This window comes from Papaver somniferum, chromosome 8, assembly GCF_003573695.1.
Source record: "Papaver somniferum cultivar HN1 chromosome 8, ASM357369v1, whole genome shotgun sequence".
In the NCBI taxonomy this organism is placed as follows: domain Eukaryota; kingdom Viridiplantae; phylum Streptophyta; class Magnoliopsida; order Ranunculales; family Papaveraceae; genus Papaver; species Papaver somniferum.
Window position 1 is genome coordinate 22,429,811 of NC_039365.1, and position 16,749 is coordinate 22,446,559.

Sequence of the window (16,749 nt, forward strand, 5' to 3'; positions counted from 1 at the left end):
AAGCGGTGAATTCAAGATGAAGAACAAAACCCTCTTGTTCTATAAAACGAATTCAATGGTGAAAATTCTTGGTTATTCGAAAAACAGAATGAAAGTCCAAGAGGCCGAGGCTAGTATCTCCGTTAATGAGTCTGGAATCTATGCTCGAATAGATTTTCAAATTGGTTTTAGTAAGTAAGATAATAGGTATTTATGACCTTCCCATGAAATCTATGTGTAGAGACTAGAGATCTTATTGGGAGGAATGCAAAACCTCGCTCAGAGACAAAAGGATAAAATACCTCTGATTGAGTATGATGATAGTTTTGGAGATTTCGACCCTGATTATGATAATGATAAAAGAATTAATGTTGTCAAATGCTCAGTTCAAGATGAAATAGAGATTTTAGAAGATAAATTGTATTTTATTTCTTCCAGTACCTTTGGGGTTTCTCGGAAATGTAAGAATTTAGGTAGATCTTGTTCTGAGCTTTTTCTGTGTTTCTCTTTTCGGAGGTTCTGAATTTTAGTGGGCTTTCTTGTTTCTCTTCTTTTATTATTTTTATTTATTTATTTCTTTCCTTACTTATTTTCTTTCTTGGTGATATATTTGTTTTAATGAATTTTGCCCTTTTCGCATCAAAAACGAATACATAACAATGAAGAATCTCATACACCAATTTTAAACTAAATTAAATACTCTATGGTTCATACAAATTGGAAATTGGAAACTTCTGTAAAGGAAAAACTTACTTAAAAATAAAATTATGGAAACATTGTTTGTTTTTTTTTCCAGGAACACGGGAATTAAGATATATTAAAGATCCATAATTTCATTTCAGTTTAGTTGTCCGATAAAATAAATTTAGTTTTAAAACTATAAAATATATACGAGTATCTTTTTCTATTCTCAAATTTTTAACGAGGGTTAACAAGATTTGTTCAAAGCTACAAATTGTTAAGAATGTATACAAGTATGATTGATCTCAAAATCCTATGGGGGCCTGCCACCCCATATGTTCCCCTTTGTATTCGCCCCTGACTGGATCGTAGTCCGGATTTGAAAATGAAGGAAAGCAAAGGAAATTCAACAAGTCTAACGACACTGGTCTTCTTGATTCCAAAGTTCACTGTTGACATCTTACATTCAAGATCTTAAACGTCAAAGTTCAAACAGTTTTATTAAAGCAATCAACAATCAATCCCTGTACAATGTCTTTCGAAAAATACATTTCACCTTCATCATTATTTACATGAAACATAAAAGACAAAACCATTTATAGTTCATTCTACTTGAATCCCTCTAATTTCAAGAGTTTCTAATTTCTTGGGTCTTTTATAGTACTTCAACAGGAGTGAACAACAAACAACACTAACCGAAGAAGCAGCCATTGCAGCACCAGCTACCCAAGGTGGAAGACGGAATCTAGTGGATGGGAAAAGAACCCCAGCTGCAATAGGAATGCCGAGGATGTTATAACCTAAAGCCCAGATGTAGTTTAGCCGGATACGAGAGAATGTTTTCTTGGAAAGGTCAATGGCTGTTATTACATCTTCTAGGTTGCTCTTCATGAGAACAATGTCAGCTGCTTCAATGGCAATATCTGTGCCAGCACCTATTGCCATTCCAACATCAGCAGCTACTAGTGCCGGCGAGTCATTTATGCCATCTCCAACCATTGCCACGATAAAGCCCGAATTCTATCAATGAAAATGAAGAAAAATTTATTCAAAACAGAATCTACCATTTTACTTTGTTGGGAGATCTAGGTTATATACAAGCATTAAGTACCTAATGCTATCAAAACTAACATTTTCTTAACTGAATCAACATATTTTTAATACCTGCAACTCCTTTATTTTCCCTGCTTTCTGGTCAGGCTTTGCTTCAGCATAAACTTTTTCGATCCCCACCTCCTTGGCAATTGACTTCGCAGTTCCCCAGTTATCGCCAGTCACCATAATGCTTTCGATGTTCATGGACTTGAGAATGGAGATTGCCTCCCGAGCACCGGGCTTCAATGGATCTGATATTGCTAGGATCCCAACCACCTGTTCATTTATTGATACCAGAATTCCAGTTTGTGCCAACTCTTCAGTTTCTGCAAGAAACTCTTCAGCATCAGCCGGGACTGAGACGTTGGAAGTTTGCAAAAAGCTTTTATTCCCCACAAGTATTTGTTTGCCTTTAACAGTGGCTTTCACACCATGACCAGTAATGGATTCAAATTCATGTGCTTCTGGCCAGACTTGATTTTCATCATCTCCTCTGCATTTCTTGGCATAGTCAACAATCGCCTTTGCTAGTGGGTGCTCGCTATTAACCTGATCAGATTCAGGATTCAGAATAGAAGTATATTTTAGTCATCGAAGATACTGGTGGCTATCAAATTGGTCATCTCTTGTGTGAACGAATTGTCCCACAGAACAACTGAAAAGCAGAGAAAGCAAGCATACCTCAGTTGCGGCTACCAGTTCAAGAAAATCAGGAACCCTCTTCAGAAACTTTGTGTTGACAACTACTGGTTTACCAATAGTTAGAGTCCCCGTCTTATCAAATACAATACAGTTCACCTACAATGATAAGCTCCACGTTTAACAATCCATTGTAAGTGTCTCCAACATTGTGGTCTCAACATGTAAGTCGAAAGATGTAAGCATTACGATAAGTGTATCACTTTGGCGAAAGAAAAAGAAGAGGAATAATTAATCTATTATGGGGATTAACGTTTGTTCTATTTAGTTCTCGTAGATTGCTACACTGATTCTCATGTTCGCTTTGGTGGACTTCCTAAAAAGAGCTGGGTCGGGTAAGCCAGTTGATTACTCTTTATCATCACCAAAATGTATCCTTGTTCCCTTCATAGTATAGAAAATAAATTACTTAATGATAGGATAGAGTAGCGCTAAAATTATCTCCATGATTAGAGGGCAGAAAGACTATAAAGTGAACCGAGTCTGGTATAGTCATGTAAATCCAAATTATTTTTATATCAGAGAAGCAAAATCTTATGGACGCACCTTATGTGCACTCTCCAATGCTTGGCCCCCTTTAATCAATACACCTTGAGAGGCACCAACTCCAGTACCAACCATAACAGCAGTTGGGGTTGCCAAGCCAAGGGCACATGGACAAGCTATGACCATAACTGAAATGCCAAACTGAAGAGCTAGCTGAAAACTATCCATAGATGATGGAATCCAAGATTTAGGGTAGGCATGGAATTTTCCAGCCAAAAACCAAGCAAGCCAAGTGCAGAACGAAAGAATAATAACCTGAAACATAATTAGTCGCGATTAATTGATTAATTGAACTAGTAGTATATTAAATGCATACGAATTCTCATTAATAGTAGTACATATTATATTAAACAGAATGAAGAATTTCATTTACACTTACCAGTGGGACAAAGTACTTCGATATACGGTCAGCAAATTTCTGCACAGGTGCTTTGGCCATTTGCGCCGATTCCACAAGTCTAACAATCTGAGATAAAGAGCTTTCAGAACCAACCCGAGTTGCCTGAACATGTAAGACACCGTTTTCATTCAAAGTTCCTCCAATGACCGTATCACCTTTCCTTTTTGAAACTGGTCGGGATTCTCCAGTGATCATACTCTCATTGACATGGCTTTGACCCCATACAACAAAACCATCTGCAGCTACCTTTGAACCTGGAATTATTTTGAGGATATCATTCTTTTGTATCAATCGACTATCAATTTCTTCCTCATTCATGACGTTTCCTTCACTGTCCAGAGCTAATAATATCGCCGTATCTGGTGCCAAGTCCGTAAGTTTTGCAATGGCTTCAGATGTCTTCCCTTTGGCTAAAACCTCCAAGTACTTCCCTAGAATAATAAATGAGATGAGCATAGCACTAGTCTCAAAGAAATCAGTACCCTGGAAAGTTGGCGATGTTGCTGCTCTTATTACTGAAAAAACCGAGTAGAAGTATGCTGCGTTGGTTCCTAAAGCAATCAAAACATCCATATTCGCGGACTTGTGCCTTAATGCTTTGTATGCCCCAGTGTAAAATCGATGACCAATAATGAACTGTACCGGGGTTGCTAATATCCATCTCAGAAGCTCCCCAATCGTCAACATGTTAACTACTTCAGCGTCTAACACATGCTTGATAGCAGGAATATACATGAAGACCATGGATGTTAAGAAAACCGGGATCGTAAAAACTAAACTCCAGAGGAAGTAGATTTTGTACTGCCTAATTTCCTCCTGTTTATGGGGTTCTCTTCCCGCTCCACCAGGGAAGATCCTTGCCTTGAAGCGCTTATTTTCAATAGACTCAATTGCTTTGATGAAATTTCTAGGACCTGTTTGATCTGGCTTGTACGCAATGGACACCTTACGAAGAATAGGTTCAATTTCGACATCTTCCACTCCTAAAATAGACCAAAGAGCTTTCTCTATACCCCTAAATGACTCGTCAATTCTAACTCCTTCTACTTCAAGATGTATCTTACTCATGTCTTCCCCTACACTGATAAGTATAGCTTCAAAACCAGTATTCTCAATTGTTTCCATTAGCTGGTTCTGGTTCACAATCTTCGGATCAAATTGGATTTCCGCTTCTTCCGTCGCTAACGCAACTTGGGCTTTTTGTACACCATGAACACCTTGTAAAACAGATTCAACTGTAGTGGAACAAGTAGTACAAGTCATTCCTTTTATTCTTATCCGACATACTTGAAATGTCCTGTCAGCCAATTCCTCCTCAATCAGTGTCGCCTCAAACCCAACATCTTCAATTGTTTCTCGTATCGTCTCCTCCTAAAGACAGTTAATGATACAACAATTCTAAATCAAAAGCTAATCAAATTGGCTTCACCACAAACTGAATAATTTTTCTTTAAACCTTTCTATAAGAAGACCATGAAAATCAAGAATGAGAAAATCCATCCATTCCAATGCAAGTTGGGTTCCAACACCAAATGTCTCAGTACAACAACTTAACTGTTTCTAATTTTGTTTTCTTCTCAGTATAGCAACTTAACTGTTGGGCACACTAACAATTAAATAATAGGGTATCACCAATTTGGCAAAACATTATTGAATCCATAAAGTTTTGGTATAATTCTGTGAATAAATTGAGAATTTCAGTAATCACATACACCAATTTCAAATCCCTAATTAATTTGATTCATATTTAAACCTAAACTAAGCATTTGTTCCAATAACAGAAGGAAAAAAAAAACAGTCCCATATAAACAAATTGAGAACAAGGAAAAGGGTACTTACATTAATGAAATCAGGGTAAAAAAGGACTTGTGTTCTGTTATTAAGAACATCCACAACAGCTTCTTTAATCCCAGGTAATCTTTTAATAGCTTTTTCAACAGATCCAGCACAAGCAGAACATGTCATTCCAATTACACAAAACAAAGCAGATTTTGATTCTGAATAACTTTCTTCTTCTTCTTCTTCTTTTCTCTTATTCTTGTCGTGATCATCGATTGAAATCCCTTTTGGGTATTTAGGCATTGATGGATAATGAGGTCTTGCTGATAAATCTCTTGAACTTGAACTTCCATTTTCATTCCGTATACATGCCAGACTCAGAAATTTGCTCGCCATTGTTGTGTTTTCGACGGACAGAGAGAATTAGATGAAAATCTGAATGTTTGTTGGTATATTTTAATTTATATAGCGGGAGTGCAGGATTTGGTAGCGTATCACGTAATTATTAAGTCACGTAAAGTAATTTGTTATTCAGACCTACATTATTTTATTTCGCGTGGGTCCTGGAAAGCTCGGTGATCAGGCGGGCTTGGCGGTGGACTTTTATAGGTGCACGCCAACGGAATAAGACTGCCAAGAATGAGAAATAAAAATAGAGCCGACTCCTCTGCTTCAATAAAAATGATGTTTTCTTTTCTAATTTGGACTTTTTTGCACGTAATAATGAAATAAAAAAAAATGAAAAATGAAATTATCACTTTTTCAGAAACAAAGGTAGTGTAATGTTTGTTTGGATATGATTCGAGGTCTGAATGTGATTTGATGGCTGACTCGACTTGAAGTATTACTTGAAGGATAAGTCGGCTAATGTGTCTTACAAGTAGGTATGTGAGTCGGGTACCAGACACCTTGAGCAAATATACGGTTAGATCAAAACGAACAATTTTACGATGCATCATAATTTTTGAGCCAATTGTTGCAAGTCGGGTTTTAGATGTAATATATCATATTGAGATGATACATGTCATCATAATGCGAATGAATTGCATAATGATTTCGTGTTGGATACGGAAGAAAAAGAAATCCCCACTGGCAATGTTTCCCCGCAGGACCTAGTCTAACAAGTTAAAAATCTAGGATCACAATGACGAAGTCTTTGAAGTATATGTGTAGATTTATATAAAGACGAGAGGGAACCCAGGTGGTTGGAATACTTAAACTACTTGATGGAGAAACATGCAAAGAAAACGTCAACTAGCTGGTCATTTTTAATATCAAACATATCACCATGAAATAACAACTTATAATATTGTCACGGAATCATGGTATTCTGGAAATTTCGGTGTTTTTTTCTCAGCAAAAACAAAGTCACTTTCCGGTACAGATAATGTATATTGTATAAAAAGAATAGCTCGACTGGTCTATCCAAAAAGTCAAGCTTTGTTGAGGTTAAATCATGAAGTTATTGTTCCATGGTTGTAAGCTATAACTTGTTATTGGTCCATAAACATATTACATATGTACCGACATTATACCTAAAATATTGAATGATAGTAACTAGTGTTTAATGTCAATGGAATCTCTTCATGGAGGAAAAAGATTGATAATATTTTCCTTTCATTTTTAAAGTTAAATGCATGTTGATGGAATCATTTGAAAGTGGAGATAATTGTCCAACTTCATCTGTATGTTCAAAATGAGAAAATATGGCGCGCTGGAAAATGTTAATCAAATTTAAAGTTCCATGTAAGCTAATATGAGAAATGCTAAGAATGCTTTTCTATGTATTTTACTGGGGCTTAACCCGTGCCGTAACGGCACGGGAAATGATATGTATTTCAAATATATCCATCGGTTCATATATATCATAATTGTTTGCTAAAAATCGATCAAGTTGATCCAAGTTTAAATGTTTTTGAGGTGTTGGTTAATAAACATGTATTAGCTTCAAATATTTTAATACTTTATATGTAAGTCATACAATCCTTTACGACAAATACAGTTAAACGTTAACCAATTCTTAGAAATCTTATGGGTCTACGGGGTAATACAACACCATTTCATTAACTTTTTCAAAACAAAGTAGTGTCCCTTATTTGAAAAGAAATAAAGGGTTATTGGATTTTTGGTATTTAGGTTTTGACCCAAACCTGAGTTTGGTCTAACATTTGTCCAAGCTTTGCATTTGGTTTAAAGACCAACGTTGACTCCGTCAAGTGATGACATATTTAACTTTTGACTTAATTAACTTTATTTGCACCCTCCAAAATAATAGTATATACTTATTATTAGGGGTGCCAATGGGTCCGGGTTCCTCCGGGTACCATATGGCCCAGAACCGACCCGATTATTAGAGTCGGTTCCGGTATTTGCGATTCCGGGTCTGGTCCTCACTTTTGCTGGCCCAGAACCGGACCCCATTAAAACAACGGGTAGTTATCGGGTCCGGGTAATCAATGGTTCTTCTGTGAAGTTTTATCATACCAGAAGAAATCGATTCTTCTAACATTAAACCAGGGACGGACCCAGGAAAAATAAATTTCCTTTTAAGATCCGGACTAGAAGTTTTGGTCGAGCAAAAAAAAAAATTGGCTTGTGGATTGGGAAGCCTACCCGGTCTAAAGCCCCCTTTAACCCAGCTGTAGGTCCGTCATCGCATTAAACACGAGTATTTCTTACTAAATTTAAAATCAAGTTGAAGTATCAAAACACATGCATAGAAATGTACCATGAAAAATACTGAATATATATACATTCATCGAAATGAAATCTACTAAATCCGTTTTTTCTTTTAATGCTCCTGAGGCTCCTGCTAAAACCAAAAAGGGAGTGTCCAAAGTAGAGAATTTGTAGACTATATATAGAAATTAAAGTATAGACTATATAGAGAAATGATTAACAAAATGGAGTGGTGTTCCATCAATTGGTCAGATCACGAAAAAGACAAGATTCAGGTTTGAATCCAGCACTAACAGCAAAATCATCTCTTGATTTGTTTGAATTTCAGATGAAGACCCACTCTTAATTTCTCTCGCACCGCAAATGCTTTCCAAATCCAAATAACTCCACTAGTTTTTGAATCTTATAGCATAAGTACCGAAATGATTATATTCACAATTGAAGAAGATCCGATAGTTAAGATTCTTAAGAAGATCGGTTGGATAAAAGAATTCGGCCACAACAATGATATCTCTTTAATCCATCGTTGTCTTTGAATGGAAAGAAAAAAAATGAAAAGACAGAGAAATTCTAACCCTAAGAGAGAGAATAAAAGATTTGACTAGGGGAATTTAGAAGCAGCAGAGAAGATTTGTTGCCGTGTAACCTCATTTTAGGACTTTATACAAAATTGGGTCGGGTACCCGTTATCCACGGATACCCGACGGGTATTACCCGTTTAGACCCATTAAGATTCGGGTCCAATCGGGTAATTACCCGCCGGTTTCTAATTTGTTAATGGGCGTAATTTTAGGACCCAGAACCGGACTCGTTTTGACAGGGTACGGTTCCGGATCCGGGTAATGGGTACCCATTGACAACCCTACTTATTACATCCCAACTCTAAATTAGGATTTGAGATGATCTTACTTGATACAAACTCGTGATTTTCTATTTTTTCTTGACCTAAAAAATACAACGGATGCTTAGAACCCGGTTCACAAATAATGAATTCTTTCAATCGGAAGATACACATCACAAATTGTTCAATAACATACCTAAATTTCAATTTCTTGTGGATGCTGCCTATATGAAGCTACTGCGATGAAGATTTATTGGTTACGGTGATGTTTTTGGCTTGCTGTCACTATCAGTGACGTGATATGGAGATGATTAATGGAGTTGGGCTTTGGCAGAACAGTGACTATCGAGATGGGTTGAGCAGTGATGATGAACTGATGGTGATGTATGCGGTATCGAATGAGAGGTTGTTGTTTCCTTGCCTCATGGCAGTTTGGCTCGAGTTAGATAATTGGGATTGGTCGATGATGATGAAGAGAGGATGACGGTGGAGGTCGAGTAACAATGTAGAGAGATGATGGAGATCGAGGTTATAGAAATCATGGAGCACTATTTTCTGCCATTAATGGCGATGGAAATCCATGGAAGAGTTTCTAGTGGATATATCATTCAAACTCAGTTGAGTTCACAGAGAGATAATGGGTTTGTCGAGAAACGAGGTAGTAGAACCACCAAATTTCTTACTGTAAAATTAGAAGAGTGGCTCGTTCAGGCATTTGTACAAGCACATTGTGTGCGTTTTTGCTGGTGATTCAGATATGAGATTATTGGTTATTACTATCACCACTATATATCCTTCCCTGCATTCGACAACAACCCACATACACCAGACCATTAAATCATTCATAAACATCATCGTTCAGTCATCATCACCAACAATGACACTATTTCTTCCATGTTTGCTTCAGAACTCGCCATATAACTATTACCACCAACTCCATCTTCTTCTCACTGATTTCACCTTTAACCCTTGGAAAATGAGAATCAACCATGACTTGTAGCGATAGAACAACAACCACAGATAACCCATTGTTTCAAACAGCACGAGATCCCTTTCTCTTGCTGATTTTGTCTCAACATTTCACCCAAATTAACCATATCTCAAGCTACTTCTTACCACTTGCTTTGTCAACTGAACTTCGCCTTAACCAACAACATATGCACCTCTGCAATCACGTTTTTTAAATCCTTCCAAACCCACCACCAGTACCGCAAAAATGTTTCAAACAACAAAAAGTAAAACCCCTTCTTCTCTAATATGTATCGGAGATGGGATAAAATGATTTATAATTTGGGGTGGAATATGAACTGATTTATAATTTGAGGGGCCACATAAAATTTAATTAAGTCAAAAGTTAGACACATCATCAATTGATGAAGTCAATCCGGGTCAACGTTGGTCTTTAGACCAAACACAAAGCCCGGACAAAAGTTAGACCAAACCCAGATTTTGGTCAAAACCCGAGTACCAAAAACCAAATAACCCAGAAATAAATCATCAAAGGTCGTTCACGAAATTTATAACAAATCTGAAACACAAAATTACTTCAAAATCAATCAGATTAATCTTGCAAAATCTGTTAGCTTCAAGAATTATTTTTCTCCCTTTGGTGATATAAATTATTCTAAATTTACATAGATTTGTGTTTTCCTAAAGTTTAATAATCTGTAATTCTTGTTCCATTTCGTTTTTTATCTATTTATCTTCTCTCTTTACCTATTACCATGAACTATTTCTCAAGCATGCATAATCATATGAAGTCGAGGAGAAATGGAAAAAACATAGATCATGACAAAAAAATGAGAACAGAGAGATGTGATAAACTAATAAATCAATTAGAATTGATTCGCATGTAGCCTTGTAAACTTTTTTTATAGGTTTCATCTTCTTACCTGCCCGACCCGATAAATCTAAAAACCATAGCTATTGATTTATTTTCTCTCTAGAAATATCTGGCCTTTAATATTTATTTTAATTTAAAAAAAATAAAAATCAAAAAAGCAAATGTAAAAACTGATAAGAGCTCGCGGCGCAACTTGTTGCTTGCTTTGCTGATGTGTAACTATTTTTTTATTAAATTGAAAAGATACTCTCTCAATGGATTTTTCCTGAAAAACTAATATCAAATAATTTTTTTTAATAAGGGCAACTAAATAACCTTAGGACACATTTTTCATCTCACTACCACCACCACCAATAACGTCGTCACTCCACCATTCTCACCAAAACCCACCACCATTATCCCCGGCGCCGATCCACCGGCCTTGTCCACCATCACAACTACCATTAACGCCTACCGATTTAATATAAAATAAATTTATTATGTATTGTATTAATGAAAATATATTTATTTGGTTAATTAAAAAAATATTTATTATGAAATATCAATAGAACATTTATTATTGAAATTTAATTAAACTGATCATTTTACAACCGTAGATTTAGCTTTTCCAAGAATGAATCCATAATGGCATGGATGTTATATAAATTACGTATACTCATGTCAGATTATTTACTGAAAATAGCTTCTAGTCAAATTATTCTGGACTTTGAAACAGAAGCCCGAAGAACGGGGGCTTTTTTATACATGTAAGATCATTTTGCAGATACCAATTTATTGTCAAAATATAACGTGTAATCTGAATAATCTTATAAGTTTCTGTGTAAGTTTATCTATCAAGATGAAATCAAAATTATATTTCCACTAATATCTAAACAAATAGAAACGAAAAATTGGTTCTTGAAAAAATCACCTTTCTAAACCAAAAAGTTGTGAATATATTGAAACCCCGACGACCTGTAATAGCCAAATTTTAGTCACAAAATACATGCACCCCTAAATTTAACCATGAGGTTATTGTAATCAATAAGGCTATATTTGAAAATGTATACTTCAGCTACATGTACAACAAATGATATTCAAGAAAATGATAGAAACCCCAAAAATTCATACATGAAACAATTTAAAAAAGAAAATATGTTCTCAAATGTTGTTAGCTCAGAGTAGTTTGACTGGTCAAAGATGTACGTTCTGGTGGACGAAGATTGAGAGAAAATTGAAAGAAGATTGAGCGGAACTATACTCTTGGATATTTTCCTTTCTGCAATCTATCTCCTTCCCAACTTCATTTCTGATTTTCGTTTGCTCCAAAGTAAGGAATTAGAGTTTTCAAACCCACTCATCATACTGAATGTGAGAGAGAATCAATTGTTCAGTTTTACGGGAAGGTAGGTTTGTAATTTTCAGTTGATCAAATTTTTCCATTTTGATTTAGACTTTGAGATGGGAATAAGAGAATATGTAATGAATTTTTCTCAATTAAAGTGTGTAGTCATGGGATCGAACGAAACCATGAATTTACCAATTGGGAGGAAAAATCAGAACCAGTTTTTATCTTTCCTCACTTAGCAAAGCTTCATTTTATAATACAGTACAAAGAAATAGGCAAAAAAGTATACATAGCTAGGGTACAAACCTTACCGTAACGACACATCTCGGTGATAAGTAAATTGTTTTATATTGATTTTGACTTGTGTCTGTTTGTTTGTAGTAATTATATAACGTGACATTTTGTGGTTTTTTTTGTTTTTCTTTGAACTTTCATTAACTGAGTTTATTTTATTTTATTAATAAGACGATCAACTAACTTCTAATTTATAATGTTACCTATTTTTTAGCGATACAAAATTAACATAGCCTATTGCTACTCACCAACCGCCGCCACCATTACAATACCATATATAATACCATTTATTTCTCCACCATAACCGCCGCCTACCTCCCATTGGCCGTTTGTAGTACTTCTAATTATTAAATCACAAACATCATGAGTAAAATTACAGTTGAACAAACTTAGATCGTTAATTAATTTATTTCATTACAATTTTTATTGTTATATACTTTGTTGTATTGCAATTAATTTTATTTTAACAGTTAGAACCATGATTTATACAACTGGGTGCTAAAGCTAGCAAGGGTACCGTTTAGGTGATCCAGCGGTTATGATCATTTTTTTTAAATGGTATGGTATCATCCTAAATATATGATATTTGTTTTTGTCAATCGTGATAACCAACTACATCTTTCACGATAAAATGTTGCTCGTGTTGTAAATATACAAAACTAATATTGTTCACGACTATTCACCAACATAACCATCATAAAACCACCCATTAGCATTATTTTTTCCACCAACACTGATATTATCGCCTCCACCACCACCACTTCTACCAGCCACTACTTCTTCCACTACTAACCACTAATTTCTATTGATAAAGTAATTATTTTTTAAATTATTTGGTAATGTAAAAATACATATTTATTAGATTAATTAAGAAGATATTTAATGATGAAATTTAATAAATTATTCACTATGAGAGATTAATGAAACACTAATTAATAAAACACTCGTAATGATTAATTTTAATTAGAGCAAACCACTACCATGGATTTAACTTTCCCCAAAATGCATCTTGGCCGCTATTTATCTAGACTAAATTGTCCAAACTATGCTTTGTATTCTAGATTAATAGAGTTTGATCAAAATATTCTCCATTTAATCAGAATAAACTTCCTCATTTTTTGGAAAATGTATTAAGTGCCACCACCGTTAGATTTTTTTCATCCATCTCGGTTTACTCAGTTAATCTTGCTTACCTTTTATTAGTTTCCATGTTAATCTTCTACATCCATCTTGGTTTGTCGAGCTTGGTTTAGGATCTTTTCACCGTTTTCAGGTTCATTACGTTGTATCATAAAAACAAGTTTATTAATTCCAAGTGTCTTGGAATTTTTGGTTGGTGGAGAATCAACTCTTCTGCAATACATTTCAAGTTCGTCGGGCCTAATTAATGATCATTACAATGTTCTCAAGTTCATCGATCCCGATTCAATTATTACACTGCTTTCAGGATCGTCAAATCATTTTTCTTTCTCACCGAGGAGATGTGGCTAAATCAGTTCAACTCCACTAATTCAGGAGCTTTCATGACTTTTCACATACGAATAACTGAAACTAGCTCTTATTGACCATTAGCCATAATAAATACTTCATATATTTTTGAAAAAACGTGGCACTTTATAAATTACTAATCCAAACAAGGGTACTTAATTTACAAAATTCCCATTATTATTATTATTTTATAAGAGAAACAGTTCATGGTGCGATGCAATGGAGATAGAAAAGGGTAGAGGTAGCACACGACTAAAGTCAATGAAGAAGATCTGACCCGAACTGCCCAACCTAGACTCAAACATTGGCCTGAAAATTGAAGAAAATCTGTTTCAACTGAATTGATCGGTTTACCGAAGGATTAAAAGCTGTATATCTTAAAAAGTGATTCTAACACGTACCGGCCGGGTGAATCTACCGATATTTTTCCTAAGAAAGACGGTCAAAGTAGGATGATGGGTCTGAGTCTCATGAGTTTTGTTCCTACTGGGAGAAATGTACATATGTCTTTACGGTATTTCAAAAGAAAATCAGACAGAAATTTCAAAAGAAAATCAGACGAAATTGGGTTGATGTATTTAAAAAAAAATTTAAAAAAAAGAGAAGAGAATTAGCCTCGTTTAATTGGGGACCAAAAAAAATTAGGGTCCTGACCAATTTATACACACGCCAAATATTAAAGGGAGTCCAAAAAACGGTGAAAATACCATTCTACCCTTTTCTAATTACTAATCTAAAAATCATATTAACACTTAACCCTAGGCTCCCAATTTCATTTCTTCTCTAAACAAAAATTGGTCTCTTCTTCTCCTCCCCTCCTTCTCTCTATTCACTCCATCTCCATTAATGACCCAGAGGAAGAAATCAAAAGAGGCGGAATCGGACCAAGGTATGGCTCCAATCAGAAGGTATGTGAATTAAAACCCGATAATCTATCGTGGGTTTGCGTTTAATTTGATATTCTGATTGAAAATTTGGTTTTTAACTGCAAAATTGCAGTTACAGATCTAGGGTCGTCATAGTCGAAGTCTTTATTCCCTAACAATTTTTCATCTGCATGTTGATATTATGAAAAATCGTTAATGTTTATGCTGAGGGAGATAACGACTCTAGGTTAGAGAGGAGGATGTTTTAAGTACCCCGATGACGATTCTTGTTAACGACCTATTTTATTGCTAAACGATTCTATATTATACAAAACTACCTCTCTGTCCAAAATAATGAAAGGGTCGCTAGTTTTAATATATAAAGCATTAACGATTCCTTATGACGACCCATTTTTAGAACCTAACGACTCTGTATTCAAAATAACTTGTTTACTATCCAAATAATTAGAAAGGTCGTTATCAAAAAGAAGTAGAGTCGTCAATATGTATTTGATAATCGTCATGGTCTAACTTGGAGTCGTCATTTATGTTGAAGGGTCGTTTGCGATGATGATGATGATGATGATGATGGTCATGCTGATAACGGTGGTTCTGGTCGAGGTGATGGTGATGGTGGTAAGGAGGATTTGGAGATTGAGGAGGAGGAGGATGAACGCAATGATGATGATGAGGAGGATGATGGAAATGGTGGTGGTAGTGGTGATAAGGATGATGATGATGATGGTAATGATGTTGGTGATAAGGAGGATGAAGAGGATGATTCTACCATACTTAAGCTTGTGGTGAGTATTTATTTTTGTAATTATCATCGTGTTCTACATACAAATATAAATTTGTTAACGTGAATTTGTATTTGGATGCAAATAGAGGGAACGAATGAATCTTTTTGCCAAGGCACTGTGTTGCTCGGCTGACAAAGGGGAAGTGTTCGATCCTGACAAACAACGTCGGTACGCTGATTACTTCAGACATGTTGAAAATCCCAATGCAAAGAAATTGTTTGCTGAGCTGGATAAGGAAGGTAATAGGACCAGGAAATCACGTAGCTAACTAGGAGAAGAACGTGCTGAACAGGGACAAGGTAGCCATCATGATGAACAAGGAAATAGAGAAGATGGTGGTTCCCCATGGGGCAGTGCAACTCAGGATCCTTCTAATAGAATCCGGAAAGTTAGCCGATCAAGGAGGTAAAAGGGGTTGAGGTGGTGGTCTTGAGTGAGGAGATGTTACTGTCGAAATGAACTTATGTTTTATGTTACTTTCGACTTGAACTTATTCTTCTTAAATTTTCTTCGATGCAACTATTTTGTGTATTAGATGCTAGGGGTTTGGTTTGGATGGTTTTTTGAAACTATTTTGATTTTGTTGAAACTATTTTGCTTTCTTAAGATTTTAGAACGTTGTTTAGAAGTTATTTGTTTAAATGTTGGCTATAATGAATAAGTACTCTGAAGCTGATAAGATTATATACTGTGGAAACTTAAGGGTCGTCAACTATATATTTAGCAAAATAACGACCCTAAAGCTGATAAGTTGGAATATTCCATCGCAGTCCTAGAGTCGTTAACCTTATATTTATACGTTGACGACTCTCAGCTATCTATGAAATGGTTGGTTAGTGTCGTTATTTTATATGATTACACGAATGACGAACCTAAGAGTTACATTTACAGAGAGTTTTATGTTTTAGAGTCGTCATGGTATAAACAAGACAGAGTAACGACGACGCTAAGTGACTTAGCTAGCTGGAGTCGTCAATGTTTATCACACCACCATGACGATTTTTCATAACCTGGAAAAGTTACAGGTTTGCGTCGCGATTGGTGGTTTTAATAAAATAACGACTTTACAGAGTCGTTTTGGTATAAATCCTCGACAATAACGACCCTTGCGCTGAGTTGTTCCATAGTGTGGATGATTCGACCACTTGGAGCAACAAACAAACAGATCGAAGAGTATAAGATGTTTACCTAAAAAGTTTGAGGTTCGGATTCCTCATTTTGAGGATTAGTTCCTTCATTTTGAGCAATTGGATCTTCATTTGCACCATTATTCAAGGTTTCCTCTATCAACATCTCCTCATCATATATCCAATCCATAGGAGAATATAAGATAATCTTACCATCAATACAATCATGTTTGTTATTTGAACCTTCACCAACATCATTTCCTCTACTTGAATCACTCATTTCTAAAAAACCAAAATTCCCC

General features: G+C 35.5%; 1 protein-coding gene across 1 annotated transcript; it reads right to left on the minus strand.

The window, feature by feature from the left end:
* Positions 1–1,093: 1,093 nt before the first annotated feature.
* On the minus strand, positions 1,094–5,598 carry LOC113304511 (probable copper-transporting ATPase HMA5). The gene is made up of 6 exons (XM_026553644.1): positions 5,240–5,598; positions 3,380–4,771; positions 3,001–3,255; positions 2,437–2,553; positions 1,825–2,304; positions 1,094–1,680 (listed from the first exon to the last, which is right to left on the minus strand). The coding sequence occupies exons 1-6, from the start codon at positions 5,573–5,575 to the stop codon at positions 1,264–1,266; spliced, it is 2,997 nt and encodes a 998-aa protein (XP_026409429.1). The 5' UTR covers positions 5,576–5,598; the 3' UTR covers positions 1,094–1,263.
* Positions 5,599–16,749: the final 11,151 nt, after the last annotated feature.

Coding starts and splice junctions, on each gene's coding strand:
- LOC113304511 (XM_026553644.1), bottom strand. CDS start 5,575: ATGGCGAGCAAATTTCTGAGTCTGGCATGTATACGGAATGAAAATGGA. Junction 2,554..3,000: donor CATTGGAGAGTGCACATAAG/GTGCGTCCATAA, acceptor TTATCATTGTAG/GTGAACTGTATTGTATTTGA. Junction 1,681..1,824: donor GGAAAATAAAGGAGTTGCAG/GTATTAAAAATA, acceptor TTTCATTGATAG/AATTCGGGCTTTATCGTGGC.